The sequence below is a fragment of the Peromyscus eremicus genome, chromosome 7 (assembly GCF_949786415.1).
Source record: "Peromyscus eremicus chromosome 7, PerEre_H2_v1, whole genome shotgun sequence".
Taxonomy (NCBI): Eukaryota; Metazoa; Chordata; class Mammalia; order Rodentia; family Cricetidae; genus Peromyscus; species Peromyscus eremicus.
This window is the reverse complement of record NC_081422.1, coordinates 99764247-99787735: the sequence shown is the minus strand read 5'-3', so window position 1 is coordinate 99787735 and position 23489 is coordinate 99764247. Positions and strand designations below refer to the sequence as shown.

The 23489-nt window shown below is 37.6% G+C and overlaps 1 protein-coding gene across 10 annotated transcripts in view; it reads left to right on the top strand.

Moving 5' to 3' along the window:
* Atp2c1 (ATPase secretory pathway Ca2+ transporting 1) overlaps nt 1-23489 on the top strand; it is a 100198-nt gene that overhangs the window by 64590 nt on the left and 12119 nt on the right. For all 10 annotated transcript variants that reach the window (XR_009380322.1, XM_059268504.1, XM_059268496.1 and 7 more), the window contains 9 exons: nt 1620-1744; nt 2520-2617; nt 4338-4433; nt 4519-4608; nt 7102-7206; nt 10702-10858; nt 13319-13489; nt 14537-14634; nt 23039-23089. Coding sequence is in view for 9 of the 10 variants with exons in the window: in XM_059268504.1 (XP_059124487.1) it covers nt 1620-1744; nt 2520-2617; nt 4338-4433; nt 4519-4608; nt 7102-7206; nt 10702-10858; nt 13319-13489; nt 14537-14634; nt 23039-23089 (991 nt within the window). In the remaining variant the exon portion in view is untranslated. The remainder of the gene's footprint in view (nt 1-1619; nt 1745-2519; nt 2618-4337; nt 4434-4518; nt 4609-7101; nt 7207-10701; nt 10859-13318; nt 13490-14536; nt 14635-23038; nt 23090-23489) is intronic.

Sequence of the window (23489 nt, the reverse complement as noted above, 5' to 3'; positions counted from 1 at the left end):
TTCATGATGGAATCTTTAGTGATCTAATTTTTTTCATTTCTTGAAACATTTTGCTTTTATTACTTTAATAATTGATTTAACAATGATTTCTATATGTACCAAAAATGACTGATGTAAAAATGTAGAATGATAGAATTACCTAGAAGTGGAAAGTTGGTGTAGTAATAAACCATCAGTATCTTATAATCCTTTAGGGTTTTTTGATCAGTGTATCCCATTACCATATAAGAAAGTATAAAATAAATCTTAGAGATGGTCTTTATGGGTTTGTGGGGTTTTTTGTTTTTATTTTTATTTTGTTCATTTGTTTTTGAATCCCCTAAATGTTTTCAGGCATTCATTGAACAAAAGTGAGAATTCTGGAGTTGTGCACCATAATGGCAAAGAGGGAAACTGACAGATGACTAAATAAGTACCAGACAAAAGAGAATGCAGAAAACCAGATAGAAATTTTTTGGGCTATAAAAATGGGTCAAGTTAACCATGCAATTGAAGTATCAGGGCTATTAACTCCTAAGGTGATGAGTGAGTGGTGTGTTTCTAGGGCCAAAATGAAAAAGGCCATTTCTCCTGGTTATTTTTGCAGCAAGGATTTTATCATGTAATGTCTCCAATAAGAATCTAGACCATCCCTTTTTTCCAAAACTATATATGATGAAATTCTTTCATTTTTAATGATGCTTATTTTTGCTCACTTCATACTTTATATGTAAGTGGAAAAATGTCTAGAGTATAAAGGTGATTACAAAGAAATGTATGCAGAAATGGGAAAATTACCACTATAATTGATGTTTCAAAAATCTAAGAACAGAAATATTTCAGTTACATAAAATACGACTTTCCTTTCCCACCAAGTTAAGAGCCCTCATTATTTTTAGAAGTGTTACTTGCTGATAAAACAACTGCAAAAGTAGCTGGTTGGGTATGGTGAATCATGTCTGCTACCCAGCTGAGGCATGAGGATCATGAATTTGTGGCTAGTCCTGGGTAATGAGACCCTATCTCATAAAAAGTAAAAGCAACCCCCAAACCCAAGCAAAAAAACCAAAACTCAAGACTATCAAAGAAGAAACAGGATTGTAAGTTAGAATCTGTTAGGAATGTGTTTTGAAATGTTTACACTGCATTAATTTGCAGTTGAACAGTCCACTGTACCTCGAGGATGTTACCCACTTCAGGTATATAGACTGTCAAAACAAGGAATAGTTTTGGATTAAGATTAAGAAAAAACTAATGAAATTTTTCATAATCTATTCTTCTGTTATTTGTAAAATGACTCAAGAGTAAAAGATTGAGAAGGCTTGTTAGATGTGGATTATAAATCATGATGTGCGTTGTTGTTGTATAGTAAGACATAGTGGAAGCAGGAGAGCAAAGGATTTCATTTTACCATGCTCAAATGAGAGACAGAAGGTGTCCTTCAGGGTGCTCAGTCTGCCAAATATTTTTGTAAATGTTGCTTATTTTCAGCCTTTATAATCAACCTCTAAACTAAGAATAAAAATGTAAATTATGATTACAGAAGTAGAACGGAATGTTAATGATAGGAAGTAGGAATAGCAATATTGTTGTGACGTTAGTCAACGTAAACTTTAATACTGTGTATCCATTGCTTATAGTTTGGCTGTAGCAGCAATTCCTGAAGGCTTGCCTATTGTGGTCACAGTGACACTAGCCCTTGGGGTTATGAGAATGGTGAAGAAAAGAGCTATTGTGAAGAAACTGCCTATTGTTGAAACACTAGGTAAGTGTTGTGAAGAGCACTGAGGTAGTGAGGTCTTAGTTCACGCGGTGGAGAGTCACTGCACTTTACAGTTTCTCTGTTACTAACATTATAATGATGTTGGGGTCAAGCAGTGATGAACGCAGTTTTAACAATCCAACTAAGCAATTAAAAATTCATTTCTTAAGAAGAATCTTTATGCATTATGGAATATACTAATGCTTAGATCATATTTTTTGATATCCATATTGCAAATGAAGTCTTGGAGCAAAATTAATAGAAATTTTTTATAGTTGGTAATTACAGAACTCAGTTTCCTGCTTATAGAATGACTTTGTTTATAGTAAGAACAATAAGTATATCCTGGTTATATTGATTGAACAACTTTATTCTCAAAATATCACAAAATTTCTTTTAAAAGTAGTGTAGCTATCCAAAAATGTTTTTAAGTTTAAGTTCTTGTTTATAATACCTTGAAAATCCCTGACTGAAGAAATTATATGGATTCACATGTCAGAATCTTTTAAAATTCCTAGAAAATGTATTCTGAAGTCATTGTCCAAAACCAATATGAAGTAGCTTTGTAGGAACTAAAAAAAAGTAAACATCTAAATTTTGTTTCCAACTTCAGAAACTTTACCTTATGACGAAGCAAACATAAAGTAAGAAATTATAGTGACCAATGACTTGGGATTTCAGAGTAATAGAACATTGTTTCCAGATGTTTTATTCCTTTTTCTAAGTTGACCTGCTTTTCTCTTGATTCTTGTGGTGACACCCTGTGATTTATTTTTAGGCTGCTGCAATGTGATTTGTTCAGATAAAACTGGAACATTGACAAAGAATGAAATGACCGTTACTCACATATTTACTTCAGATGGTCTGCATGCTGAGGTATTGACTTTTTTTCTTTTTAAAAAAGTCTACCCCTTTAAAGAAACTCAATGTTTAAGATGCTTACCAATTCTAATGTTTTTATCTTCAAAATCTCTTTTCTTTACATGTGATCTTATCACTTGTTTCACATTGTGTGTACAATTTAGAGTCTTGGATCCCTTGGCATCTCTTTAAATCACCCTCCATCCACTCATCACCAAGTCCTGCCAGTTTTGACCTCCTAAATTACCTTCCTGAGTATCTGTTTTATAGCCAGCTTCTCCAGGCCATGTTACACGTCTCTCACCTGGCCTTCCGATACATCCTTTTGACTAGTCTTTCTGTATTTATTTTTGGTTCTCACACTGTCTGTTCTTTGAGAGCCTTGTGTAGAGATATAGCACGTCACCCCCAAGTTAGTTCAATGGTTCTCCATTGTGCAGAGGATTCTGAATTGCGGCTCTTAAGGCTCTGTGTGGCCTTTTTCTTCCCTTTCTAGCCTTAGCTATTCCCCTTTACTCCCCTGTGTATGGTACATGGTATACTAGCTTCATAGTTCTTTCTGTGTGACAGAATTTCCCCCATGACCTTTGTTGCTGGCCCACTGTGTCAAAAAGTTGAATGCCTCTTTTTCTTCAGTATTGATTCTTTGCACTCTTCAGGAACATCTTCCTGAGCACTGAGAACTGGCCCTGTGCCTTATGTGTTCTTTGTATTCCAGTCTTTATCCCAGCTGAAAATTCCTTCCCTCTTTCCTACTAGATGATGAGTTAAGAGTAGGAGGTATGTTGACATATCACAGTAAATACTTGAATGAATCAATAACGAATGACTTTATAAACTTACATATTGACAATCTCTGTACTGTACTTCTTCAGAAGCTGGTGGAGGGCTACTTTTAGGCCCTCCTGGTTTTTGAAGACTGATTAGAATATTCTTAATAGTAGTTATGAAGGGCACAGATTTTTAAAGTTTACAGATAATTCATCAAAGAAAACAAACATTAGAAAAATTGACACAAGTCTGTACTTAGGTTTGTTTGGGTCTGTTTTACATAGTCCTTAAAGTGAGATTGTTGAATGCAGTTATTAGGTTTGGTCAGGGATACCTAAAGCTCTATGTGATATTAGTTTCTCTTCAGAGTCTATCATTTTATGTTAAATATTAATGATTTGTCTTTTTTTTAATTCTAAGCTTTATTATTTTTATTATGATAGTTGTTTACCTAGGTTCTAGCCACTTGGGATATTTGGCTTGTTTCATGTCTGATTTGTTTTTAGGGTAGCCTTGTACTGTGCTGTCAGAGCAGCCTGTCATTTCCAGGGTGAGCCTTTCTCTGTCCCTAAGACCATTTGCCTGGAAACCAAGTTCGAGCTAGTACCTGGTCTCGGGTGTGGGGGAGAGGCTAGACATGGTAATAGTGGGTTCAAGTTTTTTTGCAAGCTGTAATGTATTGCTATATAAAGTTAAGCTCAGTTATATAGAGGTTTTCCATATTTTTTTTAATCTTATTTTTATAATGAATCATTAAGCAGACAAAAATATCTTTTTAGGTTAATTAGTATCCTAAATAGAATTTCTGTCCCTCTAATATTAAATTGTCTGTTTTAGATTTATTTTATTGTTAAGCATTTGTATTACCAACAGTATGACTAGAAAATGACATGAATATAGCTCAGGCTGTTATTTGGTTGCCATTAAGTCTTATTACCGTACTGTTTGTGTTATTAATCCTTAGGTTACTGGAGTTGGCTATAATCAGTTTGGTGAAGTAATTGTTGATGGTGATGTTGTTCATGGATTCTATAACCCAGCTGTTAGCAGAATTGTTGAGGTAAAAATATATTCAAGAAGTTAACTTAGTGCATAACGACTTAAGCCAGAGTGATGCCTTTATAGTTGATATGCATTTCTTTTAGGCGGGCTGTGTGTGCAATGATGCTGTAATTAGGAACAACACTCTGATGGGAAAGCCAACTGAAGGAGCCTTAATTGCTCTTGCGATGAAGGTATGTATTTAGTATCTTTGGCATGTGGGCTATTACCCTGCTAGCAGAATGTGAGGCCTTTCAGATTCATCATCACTGTGGTTTTAGGTATTCAGTAAGACTCATTTTCCTTTTTTTTTTTTTTAACTGACATTGGGGATCAGTTAAATGAAGAGAACAGACAGTTTCAGTGTAACTTACTCCTCATTACAAGGTACAGACTAATGACCAGAGAGGGATGTGTTTTTAGTATTGAGATCCGTATGTGAAAAACTTGTAAGTGTGTTAGTTGCTGTTAAATACTTGTACATGAATAGAAGATAATATTCTGGAATGCTTTTGTACTTTTACATTAGTAAAAGAAAAGATTCTCTAGTAACTCATGTACAAAACTTAATGCAGTTGTAGGAAATCAGTTTTTTTCCTTCTAATCTTTGCTTCCTTTCGTCCATTTCTCAAAGTGAGTGTTATTAAAATCTGTTTGGGAGAGGAAGTATTGTTCCTCTAATCTGTTCAGATTGAGCCTGTCCTAAGTTTACCTTTCTTTCAGTGAGAAACCTGGTATTTACATAGCAAAAGCAGCCTTTCCCACTTGTAAGAATAGTCTGAGAAAACACTGAAACTTGAATGAAACAGTGTTTTTCTATGTGTGGTTACTGGGACTGAGAACCAGCATACAGTTGCACCTTAGTGTAGCTTTTAATTCAGAAGATGATCACTGGATTTGCTTAGTTATTTGTTCATTTTAATATATATAATAGAGATCGAATCCCGGGCTTTCCAGATGCCAGGCAGGCACTCTAACTCTGAGATAAACCACTGCCTAGTAGTTTAAAAATATATATGTTTTCTCTATAGAAACCTGTAGTTCTCTATCATCTGGCCTAAAACTGAAAAAAAATGTATATCTTTTGGAAGATTAATAAAAACATGGAGCAAGTGTTAGGTATTTCCTGTGTTTCTGTTTAGCAAGCTCCTAGCTTCTTCCTAGAGGCATTAATCCTGACATCCCTGGAACCAAGAAAAGGCAGAGCAAGATAGTTAAATCTAAAACACTGAGCAGCCATTCTGTCTGTCTGTCTGTCTGTCTGTCTATGTATCTTGAACAGTGCAAGTTCAGAGCTGGAGGCTTGACGTTAAAGGACAGAAAAGGTTTAGTGAGTATATCTAGGAAGGAGCTAAAAATGAAAGCCCGAGGGAGTGACTAGGCATGGAGTGAATGGGTCATGGCTAATTGTCTGGCTAGTGTGAAAGGAATGAAAGGTGCTTGTGTAAAGAGGGAAATTGATAAATAGGCTGTAGTTTGGTGGTTATATGAATACCAAGAGAACTCTGAACATACTTCTGAAGAAAACAGATGTTAATAACATGGACTTTTGACTAGTTTTAAAATACATATAGATATTTGGAATAAGAGGCAAAGGTATCAGAAAGGATTAGGAGTGAGAACAAATACATGACATTAGTAGTTACTAGTAGTTATAATGGGGGGTATTGTGTAACAGAACTTCCTAGAGAGACACAACACACACACACACACACACACACACACACACACACACACACACACACCCCAGATAGGGAATCCATGGTAGATCAAACTACAGATACCACCAAAGTCCAACTCAGTTAACCAATGAGTTTTATTGGGGTTACTTACAGGGATATGGGTGAGAAGTTACTTACAGGAGCAGAAATAACTCAAAGACAGCGGCATCGCCAAAGCCCACCCCAGCACAGGTGACAGCTCACGAAGCTGGGAACCTGGAGCCCCCTGCACAGCCTGCAGGCAGATCCACAGGCTGGAGAGTGTCCTTTCCAAGCGACTCTGATCTAAACCTCTCCCAGGCAGCTCAGCTGGCTTCTGCTGCTTTCTGGCAGCTGGTCTGGTGTCACTCTTCTTTACAGCTTGACTTGTTTGAGGGTGTCTCTCAGCAGTCTTTATTGTTTAGTCTGGGAAGGAGGGGCCTAGTGAATCTGCTCAGTTTCAGGACTTAAAACAATTTTTATTTGTTTACCTTCCTGCTTAAGGACTCAATGTTTCAATCTGGAGGAAACTGTTACAAAACCATGGGCTAAAGGATTAGGATGAAGATGATGGCAAAAGACAAGAAAGATCCCAGTTGCCAATAAGTGAAGGGTTAATATGAAACTTTTCTGAGTTGGGAAAGTTCATCTTTAGTATTGGTCAGGCACTTTTATTTATTTGTATACTGTTTTCTTCCAGAATTTGAGCTTGTAGAGAGGTTAATTAATATAACTTATATGAAAGCTTGGTGTACAAACAGTCTATAGTATTCTATCTATACATTCAAGCTTTCATGTTGAAATTGTATGCTGCTCTTCAGGGAAATGCAGTCCACAATAGATAAAACATTACTATTCTTTCACCAATATTGGAAAAGGAACCAGTTATCTTAACTCACCATGTTGTAAGTTGTGACTTGCCTTGCTTGTTAAAGGGAAAAATAACCATGTTGATTATAATTAATTTTTTTAATTCTGTTTTTACAGATGGGCCTTGATGGACTGCAACAAGACTATATCAGAAAAACTGAATACCCTTTTAGTTCTGAGCAGAAGTGGATGGCTGTTAAGTGTGTACACCGAACACAGCAGGTATCTCTGTCTTTAAAAGTATTTAGGCATAATTCTAGCATTTAGGAGGCTAAAGCAGGATTGCTACAAGTTTGAGGTCAGCTGTACAGTGAGTTTCAGGCAAGCCTGGGTTATAGGGTGAGGCTCTCAAAATAATAAAATAATAGAGCACATCTGTTTCAGCTTAGGTGACAATTTTTCCTTTTTTATCTTCTTTTTTTTAGTTTACCATTAGTTCTACTGAATTACTGTATCAGTTGCCTTAGAGCAGTGGTCCTCAACCTCTGCACGGTGACCTCTTTGGGGGTTCAATGACCCTTTCACAGGGGTTGTCTAAGACCATCGGAAAACACAGATATTTACATTACAGTTATGAAGTAGCAATAAAAACAATTTTATGGTTGCAGGGTCATCACAACATGAGGAACTGCGCCAAAAGGTCATAGCATTAGGAAGCTTGAAAACCACTGCCTTAGGACATTGTAATCACCAGTGTACTTAAGTCTTTATTACATTTTTTTTTTTTTTTTTTAATTTTTATTTTGCAATACAATTCAGTTCTACATATCAGCCACAGATTCCCTTGTTCTCCCCCCTCCCGCCCCCCTCACCTTCCCCCCAGCCCGCCCCCCATTCCAATCTCCTCCAGGGCAAAGCCTTCCCCACAGACTGAGATCAACCTGGTGGACTCAGTCCAGGTAGGTCCAGTCCCCTCCTCCCATGCTGAGCCAAGGGACCCTGCATAGGCCCCAGGTTTCAAACAGCCAACTCATGCAATGAGCACAGGACCCGGTCCCACTGCCTGGATGCCTCCCAAACAGATCGGGCCAATCAACTGTCTCACCCACTCAGAGGGCCTGATCCAGTTGGTGACCCCTCAGCCATTGGTTCATATTTCATGTGTTTCCGTTTGTTTGGCTATTTGTCTCTGTGCTTTATCCGACCTTGGTCTCAACAATTCTCTCTCATATAAACCCTCCTCATTCTCGCTAATTGGACTCCCAGAGATCCACCTGGGGCCTAGTCATGGATCTCTGCCTCCAGATCCATCAGTAGTTGGATGAGGTTTCTAGCACGACAATTAGGGTGTTTGGCCATCCCATCACCAGAGTAGGTCAGTTCGGATTGTCTCTCGACCATTACATTTTTTTTTATTATGACACTCTTTATAGAATTTGTGTATTGAAATATTAAGTGTTTGTGAGCCAAGAGCTTGAGTGGATTATAGCCTGGTCTTAGGTATGGAGGGAGGGCTTTGATATCCAGTTCTTTTGATATGATTTTCTTCTAACTGATAGTTCATTTTAGGTCTCTGCTGATGATTTTATGTTGGACTGCTCTTCATAGAAGGAATGTCTTATCTTTCAAATAAATAACACACTAATTGTGTTATTCTTCTCATTTCCAACCTAAAGACTTCCTACAAGATGGAAGCAACCAATGGAATGAACATACAAAACCTAGACACACAAATGAGACTCAGTAGGTGTGGAGGGAGGTCAGCCTGACACAGATTGGACAGACTTGCTGACTTACAAATAACTAGAATGGCTCAGTTAGTTTGTTTAGAAGTGTCTTTTGAATATGTTAATAACAGTATATTTTCTCAACCTCTGGAATAAGAGATAAAAACAAGTACTTTAAAGGCAAGTAGTAAGACAGACAGTCTAAATGAGGAACCAGTAGGAAGCCTTCTTCCCCAAATGCCCTTTCTGCCTCTTTAGTTAGGACAGTATTCCTTTGTCCCTGTGGAATATAGGAGATCTGAGGAGGATAGAAGTGGAGCAAGCTTAAAACCGAACACTGAGCCAAGGAAGTCATAAAGGACAAGCCTCTAGGCCTCAGTTCCTCTCTGGGTGTGTGCAGCCAGGCCCTGCCTTATCCTTGTTCCCTTGGAATAGTGGAGTGTTCTGGAAAAGCTCCCTGTTCTTTTCAATAGCAAAGACAAAAGCTTCTCTACTCTTAGGCTTCCCCTGCCCCCTGCAGCAAGGTCTGCCAGCTGACCAGGCAGCTGCCAGTTTTTCAGTTGTGAGCTTAAATGGATAGGCAATCCTTCTTTTTGGTAACCAGGGAAATGTGTAGTGTAAAGCTGCAGACAGAGGCTCAGAGAAGCTAAGGCAGTGGCATGCTGAAGGAGGTTCCTAAAGACCCTAAGAAGTGACAGCCAAATGCTGAATACAAGCTCTAGGTAAAGAAGGACTCTGTCAGAAAGTAGACTAGAAAGTGGGAAGTAGCTGTAGAGAAGATAAGAAGATCAGGAAATGAAGTTTTAGAGATCGAGAACACAGGTAATAGTGGGACTAGCATAGAGGACAAGAAATATGATTGTGCCAGGCTTTCTGGTCACACCTTTAATATCAGCATTCAGGAGGCAGAGGCAGGTGGATCTCTTAAGTTTGAGGCCAGCTAGGTCTGTATATATCAAGTCCTGAGAACCAAGGTCTACATAAACCTGTCTCAAAAAAACTAACAGCAAAACAAAACAAAAAGAAGAAATGAAATTTTATCAGATAATGCTAGAAATATTTCCAGAACAGAAAGATTGTAGGTTTTATATTGCAATGGCCTCCCCAGCTGCTCGAAACTATGTGAAATGGAGGATGGAGTGAGGGGATAAGCACAAGGAGGTATACTCAGGAAAGGCTGCTCTCTTAGGGTGTTGAAGGGTGACGAGATACTTGGGGAAGCATTGTGAAGCATCCAGAGACGTTTGAAATAGGAGGCAATGCCATGTGAAGAGGTGAGGGAGAGGGCAGTCGCACAGAAGGCTCAGGGCTAATGTGGCTCCGTGGTGCTTTGTGCTGCAACCCTGGGCACTGGGATTAAAGGTGTGCGCCACCACTGCCTGGCAGGCAATGTGTAAAATTGTTACCAGAGGAGTCACATTATAAATGTGTTAAAAATTCAGAGGTTGAAACCAAAGACGACAGCTGAAAGAAGTTGTAAGTTGGCTTGCCTTGATGGCAGAGGGTCTACGGTGAGAAGGGCTGGTAGAGACTGCAGATTTTCCTTAGAAGGTTCTGGGGATTATTTTGTATTGTTTTTCCCATGTTGGAGATTAAACTTAGGGCCTTGTATATGCTGGACAGAATATTACTTCTACTGTGATAAGTGGAAGAACTCTGTCAGCACTCTCAATCTCAAGGTGGTTGTGAGCATTAAAGAGCATCATAGGTAGGTCGACATAGACACTGGTACATACGTAGTCATTAGTAAAGAGCCTGAAACCTTACCCCTGGACTGATCCAGATCGCATTCATTTCCCTGCTGCATGCTGTAGAACCGTGTCCCAAGTCTCACAGTGCCCATAGTGTAAGGTATGGTAGGACAGATTTTTTTTGTAGAAATATATAGAAAACTCCTACATGTATTAATAATCTTCAGAGTTTAAATGTCACTCAAAGCATTAGGTTTGAATAACTTTGCTAAGCATTATGAGAGATTGATGTCTCTTTTTGGATTCATGTAGGATATGTATACAATTTGAATGTAAACTTGGTATATTTTTCTTTTTAGGACAGACCAGAGATTTGTTTTATGAAGGGTGCTTATGAACAGGTGATTAAGTATTGCACTACATACAACAGCAAAGGGCAGACTTCGGCACTTACTCAGCAGCAGAGAGATCTGTACCAACAGGAGAAGGCACGGATGGGCTCAGCAGGACTCCGAGGTGAGCTTGTTTCAGCATAGTCCCTGTGCTGGGGAAAGAAGGCCTTCTTTTAATTGCACTGAGTCCCCACTTCACTGAGTTGTCCAGTGCTGCTCCAGTGTCAGAACCATTGAAATTTCTGAGGTGTCATGTTTTTATAATTGGGGAACTAGCCCTCAAATGATAGAAAGTCAGAAATACAGCAAAATATGAACCCTTGGGTTTCTATAGATCTGCAATATTCTCTGTTTAGGATAGAGCGTTTACTTTCAAGAAGTTTATCTTTTACAGATTTCTGTTAGATTTATTTATTTTGTGTGTATGTGTGTGTGTGAATGGCATGGCACAGTGGATAACACATGAAAATCAATTTTCTGCTTTTACTGTGTGAGTTCAGTGAATGACTGAAACTCAGGTTGGCAGGGTCTATAACAAGTGCCTTTATGTGCTGGGCCATTTTGCTGAAGAATTGTTGAGGTTTTTGTGTATGGTTTGTGTGGCACTTCACAATGTAGACTTGAATTATTAGAGGAAAATATTTGTTTCATAGAATTTTAGGAAATACTGTGATCTTTGTCTCTTATGCCTTTTTTGTCTTTCCTCTCCTTTTTATTTCTGTAATGGAAGAATAAAATATTAAATATTAATGTGTATACATTAAAATATTAGTTGATATATGTATGGTTATACTGTATCTTTTTTTCTTTTTTTTTTTGGTTTTTCGAGACAGGGTTTCTCTGTGTAGCTTTGCGCCTTTCCTGGGACTCACTTGGTAGTCCAGGCTGGCCTCGAACTCACAGAGTTCCGCCTGGCTCTGCCTCCCGAGTGCTGGGATTAAAGGCGTGCGCCACCACTGCCCGGCGGTTATACTGTATCTTACAAAGTTAATTTCTTAAAAATGCTTGTGGTCATAAATTTTGAAATTACAACATATTTTAGTTCCATTTCTTTATTGGTGATCATGACCAGCTACCTGACAAGAAGCAACTTAAGTGAGGAGGAATTTATTTTGATGCATAGTCCATCATGGTGGGGAATGCGTGGGGCTAGGAGTGGCTTGAGGAGGCAGGGTTGCTACTCTATATTCCAGGGCAGTAAAGAGAGGCAGGATGATGAGCTATAAAGCTTAAGTTCTGCCCTGAAGTGACCCACTTCCTCTAGGTAGGTTCCATATCCTGAAGGCTCCACAACCTCACAAAATAATGTTACCATCTGGGGACCACGTGTTCCAACTGCGAGTATGGGAAATATCATATTCAAACCATAATTGTTTTGTATCAGAGGACTTCTGTATAAACATTGTTTATCTATTCTTGACCTAAGGAATATTTCAAGTAGGTCTTTAGTGCTAAAGAGTGCCCAAATGCAGGGTAACAGTCTCCGGGCTAGTGTCAGCCCTCCACTGGGAGTGTGCACAAATGATCTCCCATACTCAGGATTTGCTAGATCAAAACTGATAGCCTTCACTTCCTTTTATTGCTACCTGTCTCTATCCTAGCACCAGACATTGCCAGGAATCTTTCCCTTCAGAGTGAAAACCTTTGTGGGTTATGTCTACACACTTAAACAGAAGTGGTTTGCCTTCAACTTTGGTTTTTCGATCCTTCATATTTTCTGCTTGAATAAGAATAAGTACTACTTTGGTCTCTTTTGGGACTTTGCAGATTCACTCTGAGACACTTAGGTTTAGTGTGTTTTTCTGGATACTTTAAGTGTTTAGTCTAATAATTTCCCTGATGCAGTTATGTCCTTTTTGATTTATAATGGTAGTGACTAGAAGTTCCAGAGTTCTGAGAGTAAGCTGAGTGATATTTGGGAAATGAGCATGACTTTCTGTTATATTTTGTTGCCCAGTCATGACAGAAAACTAAACATAATGATAGTTATGAGCTCTTAGAGACCTAAATTAAGAGCAAGAAATGCTTGTTAATGTTTGGAGGAAGTGAAAATAGACTTTGTTGATATTAATGCCCTTAATACCACTGTATAGATGAAATTTTCTTTCTAGTGTTTAGCATGTATGAAATTGTGTATATACAGGCTGTGTATAATTAATATATCCTTCACAGATCAAGATATATTAGAAGCCACCTTCCAAGGGGTCTGTTTACTTAAATTTGACTTTCAATGCTTGATAACACATATTTTCCCTTAAATAATGAATTGTATTGTCTAAAGAGGTTGTAGTTTTTTTGGAGGGTAGCTTATTGTGGTTGTTATGGAAGAATGTTCTTAATTCTTTCTCATTTGTCTTCTCTGCTTAATAGTTCTTCGGTTTTATTCCTTTTAATTTTTAATAGCTTAAAGCAACCCTGTATCCAGAACCATTGAACCATAATGTGTTGGTTTGTGATAAGTTTGAATTGTAAATAATATGCAGTAACTACAAATGACATTATAGCTGTAAATGATTAATTATCATCTAAGTTTGATGCTTTCATAACCAATACTTTCTGGTTTTGTATCTTGTTATTTTCTAAGTTCTTGCCTTGGCTTCTGGTCCGGAGCTGGGACAGCTGACCTTCCTGGGCCTGGTAGGAATCATTGATCCTCCTAGAACTGGTGTGAAAGAAGCTGTCACAACACTTATTGCCTCAGGAGTCTCCATCAAAATGATCACCGGAGATTCACAGGAGACTGCAATTGCAATTGGTATAACTGAGCTGCTGCATTTTGGTTTTAATAGGTTTTCTTAAGACACTGCAGTACATAGTTTTATGAACATTAGCTAGGAAATAGGTTTATATACTACTGAGATTATATAATAACTTACTTGTTTTTTTCTCAAACTTATAAAAGATCGGTAAATAGGATTTTAGTTTAAAAAGAATATTGGAAACGTGACTTAACTCATTGTGAAATCATTTGTTTATTTATTCACAGAAGGGTAGTTGACTTTGAACTTGATAGTCTACTTGCTGACAGGTATAAAACACTAGTGTAGAGATGTGAAAGGATGGATGAACTGAGGTTTTCCTTTTCAATTTCAGTATAACTTTCAAAGCAGACTTGAACATAAACACTAAGAGGATACCTTTTATAGACTTAGTTTTTCTCATCAGAGATATACTTACATGGTTTGAAAGTTAGTTGCAGTTACCTTCAGAAATGTAAGGTGGAGAGAAGCATAAGTGCTTGTTTTTTGTTCTTGGAGCCTGTAAAGTATAATTTCAACATTTGCCAAGTCTGTTAATTCTGATTTTATTCATTGGTGATAGATCTGGACTAAAAGTTTCAAACTTTGTTACTGAAAGGAACATTGGAGTGGTATTGGGATGATGGTATTGGAAGAATGTCTTTTCAACATGTATTTTCATTTACATGCAACTACAAGATTGCATGCAACTAAATCTGCCAACAGTTTTTCTGGCTTCAGTTACTTTGCTTCTAGTACATTCTGATTGTCATTAGAATTGAGCTGCTGAGCAGAAATAGTGTAGTTTTAATTTTTAGAGTTTGCTGGCTTAGGAACAATACTTTGTTCTTAAATTTAACAAAAACAAAATCCTCAAGCAGAAAACTTGAGACTCGCTATGAATTTCAGATAGTTTGTCTTACCAGTTATTTGTCTTATGACTCCTTGATAAACTGTTTAAAGAGAAGTAAATTTTAAAAAATCATGTCAGATGAGCATAGTTTTACTGACTCTTCAAGCAAATAAATTTAATTATGTATATATTTTTGTCTTTTTTACTTTAGCTAGTCGTTTGGGATTGTATTCTAAAACTTCCCAGTCAGTGTCTGGAGAGGAAGTCGATACTATGGAAGTCCAGCAGCTTTCACAAATAGTACCAAAGGTAAGCCTACACAAATAGCTACTGAGAGTCCTTATTCTAAACATCAGCCGTGGCTACTGACTGTCTCAGTGAAACTGCTCACCTACAAATGAAACACGCCCACCAAATTTGCTGGTCCAAGTTCTGAAGTTAATTTCCTTGAAATAAACCATATTGTTATTTATGATGAGACCATTATGAAAGTGTTGTAAAATCTTTAACTGACAAAAACTGTATTTCCTCAGAGAAAAGTACTGTGGTAATCTAGAGCTTGTACGTATACGTTAGAAAATGGAGAGAGAACAGGTGGTTGATACTGCTTACACTTTAGTTCTGTTTTTATTTTAGCTTGAGTTTGTACTTTTTAAAAAAAAAAAAAAAGGTGTTGGATGCAGATAGTAAAACACACCTATTCTGGGTTATAGCTCTGAGGTTGGACAGATTCATGATGTCTTACAAACCGTGTCACAATCAGGATGCAGAGCACTCTCTTCCCACCCTCAATTCTTTCATGACCTCTTATATTCAACTGCTCCCCTAGGTCTAGAGCTTGGCAGCAGTGATTCATTTTCTGTTCCTATAATGTCCTCTTTAAATGAATTCTGTAAAAAGACGACCATATAGTGTGAAGCCTTTGAATCTGATTCTTGATTCTTTGACACGTAATGCATTGGAGATGTAACTTTGCTGTGTTGTGTGACTGAGTACTACTCCTTTTTATCCCCTCCCCCCTTAAATTACTGAGCAGTGTTTGCCTGTATGGGTGGACTGTAGGCCTTTCGTTCAAGGACAGTTGGGTCATTCGGTGTTTGCTGTCAGGGAATAAAGCTGTGTGTATCAGTTTCTTTGTGAAAGTCATGTATAAATACTTGAATAATTTCTGGATCATATGGCTTCCTAAGAACTTACCTTCACTCCAGGTTGGGTGACAGGATGGCTTTGCCATTTGAAGTGTGGGAACGTCCCGTTATCTTTAATCCTACCACCTGGTGAGTGGTCAGTCCCTTCACCGCCTTCTCATGGTGTATAGGAAGACTTTACTGGGGTTTTCATTTGCAGTTCTCTCAAAAGCTTCTAATGTTAAATATCTTTTTTCATGTACTTGTTGGCCATATTATGGTCTGTTACATAGTTTGAATATTTTTAAAAATGACATTATTTTCTTATTTAATTCTGAGATATTTAAAAATAACATATTGTGGCCCTTTTCAGCCTGTTTTTCTGGTGTGGCTGTAGAGAAGTATTTAATTTGATGGGGTCTGGCTTGTTTTTTTTTGTTTTTTTTTTTTGTTTTTTCGAGACAGGGTTTCTCTGTGTAGCTTTGCGCCTTTCCTGGAACTCACTTGGTAGCCCAGGCTGGCCTCGAACTCACAGAGATCCGCCTGGCTCTGCCTCCCGAGTGCTGGGATTAAAGGCGTGCGCCACCACCGCCCGGCGGGGGTCTGGCTTGTTAATCTTCACTTTCGTGGATCATGCTTATGATTTCATATTTAAGAGCTCAATCTAAAGTAGGACTACAGAAGATTTTCTCTTAGAAGTTTATTTATTTTTTTATTTTTTATTTTTCCCCGAGACAGGGTGTCTCTGAGTAGCTTTGGAGCCTATCACTCTATAGATCAGGCTGGCCTCGAATTCACAGAGATCCACCTGCCTCTGCCTCTGTCTTTCAAGCGCTGGGATTAAAGACATATGCTTTATACTACCACCTGGCTCTCTTAGAAGGTTTATAGTTTGGGTTTTTTTTTTTTTTAATTTAACCAGTGATCATTTTGAATTTTAAATTTTATGTGTGTTGCAGTGGTCACAGTTGGCTTTGTTATGCATGGCATTAATTTGTTCTAGCTTCATGAAAAGATAATTGTTTGGCATTGGAATGCTTTTTAATCTTTGATTCTAATTTTTTTTTTTGTAGTAAATTATAAGAGGAAAAAAAAGAGACATTCTGTTTTGTATAACCTAGTAACTTCTATACAGCCAGTTTCCCTTGTATGAAATTATTTTTATTATCTGAGTCTGCTTCATGGAGGCCTTATAGAATCTGGTTGTCACGCACACAGGCACATAGGAAGTTGGTCTCATAAGAGTTGGGCAGCGTTGTTTCTTCCTTGTTGTTAATATTTGTGTGTATGTATTTCTGTGTCCTTCAGAACAAGTACTTACCTGGCATTTATTTGATTAGCAGTTTAGCTATCTGTTGCCACTAATAATAAAATGTGCTGTTTCCTTTATCTCAGTATATTTAAAAGCTGCCTTTTCAGAATATGGAATTTCCTCCAATTATCTCAACATCTTAACTTAGGGCTTTTTACATACACATTATATATATGCATATATAGTATACTTCTTCTGATTGGAAAAAATTCAATAATAGCATATACTTATTGTAGAAAAATTGAACAGAAGGTACAATTCAAACTATTAGTAATGTAATCCAGACACTCAGAAGTTATGTGCCCACAGAGCATTAGTATAATAAGTTAACCTACTGTGACTTTTAAAATACATATTTAACAAGAACATAGATTGGACTTTATATGTTCACAAGCTTAATAATATTCATTTTATGTAATTTCAGTATTTCTGAAATCATGATTTAGTACTAGAAAATATGCCTTTAATGGCTATACTATATTTTGTGTGGCTGTCTACTGTGCATAAATCTATGAACACCTGGTACATATGTTTTTATGTAGCCATTTCCTTAGTGAAGTTTTAGTTTATGTATTTTTACTGTGAATAATATTTTAATGATAGCAATAGCAGCCAGGAGTGCATATAGTACACATATGTTACTTACTCTATAGTAGGAGTGCATATAGTACACATATCTTACTTACTCTACAGTAGGAGTGCATATAGTACACATATTTTACTTACTCTACAGTAGGAGTGCATATAGTACACATATCTTACTTACTCTACAGAAGGAGTGCATATAGTACACATATTTTACTTACTCTACAGTAGGAGTGCATATAGTACACATATCTTACTTACTCTACAGTAGGAGTGCATATAGTACACATATCTTACTTACTCTACAGAAGGAGTGCATATAGTACACATATCTTACTTACTCTACAGTAGGAGTGCATATAGTACACATATTTTACTTACTCTACAGTAGGAGTGCATATAGTACACATATCTTACTTACTCTACAGTAGGAGTGCATATAGTACACATATCTTACTTACTCTACAGTCACCTTCTAGAGAATGGATTACTTAAAGTTTTTTTGCAGTTAGTAGACTTTTGTTATCCCAAGTTTTGATTTTTAAGAATAACTCAGGAAATAATCCCTACCCAATCTCTGCCATTTCTAGGTGTGTTGATAACCGGGTATTTACTTTGCCCACCGTTGGAAGTCTTGGTAGCTCACTTACTTGTTCTTTATGCTTTACAAATGTTATGGGGTTGATTATAAGTAGCCTTTTCAGGCTGGCTCTGTAGACTAAACTAGATACAGTTGCTATTTCCCCAAGCCCTGGCTTACTATGATTCTTTTTTTCTTCTCTTTTTGGTTTTTAGAGACAGGGTTTCTCTGTGTAACAGCCTTGGATGTCCTGGAACTAGCTCTGTAGACCAGGCTGGCCTTGATTGAACTCACAGAGATTTGCCTGCCTCTGCCTCCTGAGATAGGGGTACCCATCTGGCATATGATTCTTACTTGAATATATGATGGTGACACTTCATTTTGAAGGGCATCTTGGTTACTTCCATTTGTGGCAATTAGAACGTTTGGCTGATGTCTTAAAGCCAATGAGAGTGGGATGACATTGGTACTACAGCCCATGTCTGTTACTCAAAAAGTTCACCATCTGTGACTTGTAGTTCTGAACATTACTGTACATGCAGCATCCAGATACAATTACTTTTGTAGAGCAGACTCCTGCATCTGAAATGATTTGACCAAGGTTCAGTGCATTGAGAGACCTCTTAGAACTTACTGCTGACCTGTCTTCTGAAGAGATTTCAGTTTATGTTTTCACAGTCTGTACTTTGTGCAGTGGTGTTGAGCTGATCTAGATGTCCAGCTGCACTTTCTTCATCTTCTAGTAAACTGATTGGGATGTGGTTGCTAGCAAAAATGCACTGGTTTGCTCCACCAAAATTAGAGTTTAACCAAGCTCTAATCATTCATGAATATTCCTTTCAGATCATCCAGGGCAGAATAAACATTTAAGATTAAGGGAGGAAAGTTTACATATTTGGATAGGAGCTTGTGTATGTGTGTTACCTTATAGTTTATTTATGAAAGAATAAATCCTGTATTGGCCTCTCCAGGGGTGTGGGCTAGAGTGTATATTACTAAGTGACTGTAAAATCTGTAGTTAATTAAACATTTTCCCATTAGACCTTTGTTCAGCTTTTTTCTAGAGCTGCCAGCCTTGCATTTGCCTTTTCTAGTTCCCCCTGTTTCTTTGACAAAATGTTAATACGTTCTGGAAACAAGCCTAAAAGATATTTAGAGAAGGAAGAAGCAAATTCCGAATTACATCATTAGCTTGGAGAGATGACATCATCTTTCTTTTCCAAATTGACAGTGTGTTAATTATGGCAGATACACTGGCACTATTCTAAAGAGACTTAAATAAAATAAAACCCAAGCCTTGAAGTCAGTTTATTGAATCAGTTAAATGCATCTAACTTAAAAGAGGAATTGAATAATACCATGGCTTTCTTACAGGCTCTTCATGTGTTTTAAGTGAGTCTGTTCTCCAAACACTAATGAATTTCTTAACGAGCAGGACTGTTTTCCTCCCACTTTCCCTCCACTCTTCATCTTGTGTTCATGTAAGCTTCTGACAGCTGGCAGGTTCGTTTATCTGCTTTTGTTTCTGATTGATTTGTAGAGCCTGTTTTCTTAGTGGACAGATAAAGGTGTTTGAAATGACTAGCCTACTAGTTTTCCCACATCTTAACATCATATGATTGTCATTTCCCTATTTCATTTTCATAATTCAGTAGAATACATTCCAAATCTTCCAGCATCCGTGCGTGGAAATATTTATTTACCTAGAACCGATTAGAAAGCATTATGGAGGATAAGTGTGCCTGCTTTGTGAGGTATACCTGAGAGTTCTTAGCATTTTCCATTTGTGATATATTTTAAAATGTGTCCTGTTCTCCATAGGTAGAACTAAGTGTCCTTGTTCATTCTTTGGTTTCTGTTTTTGATATTAGTACTTCTGTTTGTTTACTGAGTCTGTTAGCAAATCTTCATACTCCTGGTTTGTGTATTGTTTCATTTTCTGTAGGTCACATATTTTTATTTTAATCACCTACAGTTTATCCATTGCATCAGTAGGAAATACCATAGAAGATTTGAGGACCTTTGACAGATTGTTCTAAACTCTTTCTTCATTAACCTCTGCTTTAATGGTTTCCTATTTTCTCCCTAACTTCCTTTCCGAATCACACCTTGTCAGTTTATGTCAGTCTAAAGAACTGTGAATGTTGACCACAACTTCATTACCCACAGCAAGGCTGAGAGGAAGAGTGAAATACCCTTTCAGAGGAGTTCTTCTGAAAATATGGAAGCCTTTTGTGGATTTTTCTTTGGGGTTTTCCCCGTCCCCGATAATTCCCGTGTTTTTTTCTTTCATAGTGTAGCCTTCCACTGTCTTGTCCTCCTGTCTCCTCACTTCCTAACTCCAGACCACAGTGATGGTATTTTGTTCTTTCGTCACCCCTGCTCCCTTTTGCTGAGACTAAGAAACAATACAATTCAAAAGATTATTTATGCAGTGTGTTCAGTTATCTCTGCTTGCTTTAAATTGTGAGATAGTGATACACTTCACGTTCTAGTAATTTCTTTTGTTAGTGTAGGATGTAATTTCTTCAGACTTTAAGTTTATATGAATTTCAGTGTTTTTACTCAGCAAGTTAAACTCATTCTCGTGTTTTAAGAACAAGTTTTACTTTGTTTGGTGATATGTACCACGTGTGAAAGACCCAGTAATCATTGCCAGTGTGGTTTGTGGTTGATTTGCTTGGTCTGAAAGTGGCTGCTTCTGTTTTTGAGATGAAATCAGAAGCTTTGAAATGTTAAAATCTTATAATAAGTAACAGATATATTTATTGCATATCAGTAAATGTACTAGTATATAAAGGAGTGCATCTGCAGTCAAACAGTTGGTGGCTTTTCCCCTTTGCTAACCCATAATAGTTACAAGTTGGTGTCTTGCCAAGTTTGAAAGTGAATTATGTGGAACAAAGGCACAACATAGTGTGTAAGTACTCATCATCAGTCTTTATTGGAATATATTGTATATTCTGTGGCTTTTCCCAAACATTTATGTTGCATTTCAGTGCAGTGTATGCTTCATGATTAATTTAAGAATAATTAGAATTGTTTACATAGGTAGGTACAAGTATGTTTTGAGTATATATGTAGCTTAGTTTTCTTTGAACATTAAAGTGTTACAGGGATGGCCACTCAGACATAGTTTATAGCCAGTTGAAAGTCTTTACTCAGGCATTCGTGACCTAAGTGTAGCGCCAAGTGTTTAGGGTTAGGGGTTTTAAGACAAAACCACATCCTGGTATCTTGGTTAGCAGCTGCTAGGGCAGGTTTTGTGCAAGCAAGCAGTTTAACAGAAATTAAGATACAGTTATCTGGAGGGGTCTTGCACAAGCAGGCAGTTTAGCAAGCCAAGATAAGTTAGCTGGAGCATCTTGACCTTGGGATCCTAGAATAGAATTGGGTAATTTTCCATGGGAGTCTCCATCAAGGGATCAAATTCTAGTTAAATTTAAAATGACCTCAGCAGGAATACAAGATGGAGGAACTGATCTATGCACGGTCTGAATAGAAATTGAACTTTACTCTTGATTTGAAGAATCGTTTTCAAATATGCATCACGTGATTCCTGGACCCATATGACATTGGGCATAATCAATAATGGATACTGTAGTTTAACTGAATCCTTTCTCTAAGAAAATAACACTCTCTTGTTTTAAGACTTTAAAAGAGGATCCGGGAGCAGTATGACAATGCCAAGATTCATTCAGTTGTTTATTCATTTAGCAAATACCTCTAAAGCACTGAAGGTGTTGGACAAAACCATCGCTTTCATGGATCTTGTGTTCTAAGATAGATAAAAATCTTCCAAGAGGGATGAGTGCTGCAATGCACCAGAAACAAACAGGCTAGAAGGAGAAACTCTGGAGAATAAGATTGAAACTTTAAGATAGCATGACAGTGATGACAACGAATGGAGGAGGAGAAGAGGAAGAGGAAGAAGAGGGAAGGAGAGGAAAGTTAGGACAGGAGGGCATGGAATGTGAGTCCTCACTCTTTAAATGTCAGCAACAACTCTGCTCAGTGAGAGGGACGAATTTTAAGAATTTCTGGGGTGGTGATCTCAGGTAGGTGAGACAGGATTATCAATGTCTGTCTATAGTGAAATACTGGGTTGGTTCTAGATACATAGTGGGTGGCAGGGATTGGAGTGTTTTCTTTGACGTAGGAAATAAAGCTGGCACCTGAGAGCAAGACTGGAGGAGGGTTGGAGTGGAGGAGGCAGGAGAGAAAGCTGCCATGAAGTGGACCCCCGGAGCCCAGAGAAGAGAATAGTGTATTCTGTGGGTGTAAGAAACACTGTGGCTTTGACGTGCTGGGAAGATTGACCACGATGCTGAAATTGAGATGTTTATGAAATGAGAGGCTGGAAAATTGGGGACATGAATGCTTACAATTAGTGAGAAGTATGAACTCCTTTGACATTTATAACTGTGTTTTTATGAAGGAGGAAGGATGCTATGCAGCTCCCTTTCTTTCCTCATGCCCTCACTGGTACTTTGTGAGAGAGCTGTAAGGGCTGGCACGGTTACCTAGAAAACTTAGGCTAAAACAAGGTGAAAGCTAAGGATGCAAGACACACTGTGCTGGCTGGCTGGCATTGGGCACAGTGAAGGATCACACAGATGAGTCATGAGGAGATGAATTGTGGTTGGAGAAATCTGATCATTAAGCAGCTTTGAATTACAGTTGAAGAGAGGCTTGTGAATTATTCCAAACCAAGAAAGAGCACCTACATGGCACTGTAGAATGGCTCCTGAGACACTGGGAAGCAACTGTTCTTTTCTGAGACAGACCGAAGAGAAAAGCTGTTCCTGTTGTACACTAGTGTCATGAGGACACAGATAAAGAAAAAGAGTTCTCCCTTTTTCATTTCTGAAATACTCCAAGAATAAAGCTCTTTTCTCTTCATAGTTTTAACCTAATTATATAAATTAGATTGTCACTTGTTTAAATTATGTGTTTCCTATGATGAATGTAGAAGTAAAGATTGAATCCCTGTATGAGGATTGACTAATTTCAGCCTTTGTGCCAAACTAAGTTGTTAAAAATGTCGTTACTTAGAAGCACTGCTACTTGTTAACATTGGAGATTTTTAGTACATCTGTGTTTTAACAGGTTGCAGTATTTTACAGAGCAAGTCCAAGACACAAGATGAAAATTATTAAGGTGGGTGTCTGAAAACCAAATTATCTTAAATTCTCTTTACAAAATGTTGCTACTTTGTCTTTTGTTCATTACAAAGAGTATTGATAGAGTAGCAAAGTTTAAAGTATGAGACAAAACAGGTTTAATTCTGTAAGAGCTTGACTGAGAAACAATAAGAGTTTAGTTGGCATAGAAAGACATAGAAGAAACCTACAAAGTATTTTTCAGTACAACCTCTTTAATCAGAGTGTAGAGAAGTATATTATGGCAGGGATGCATAACTAAATCATCCCAATGTGAATAGTTATAGTTAGACACTATGTAAATGTAAGATGTTTTGTGAGCGTGAACAGTATCAAGAAGGCTTATTATTTCTATCAGTTCATTAACAAAGCTATGTTTTCATTATATAGCATTTTCC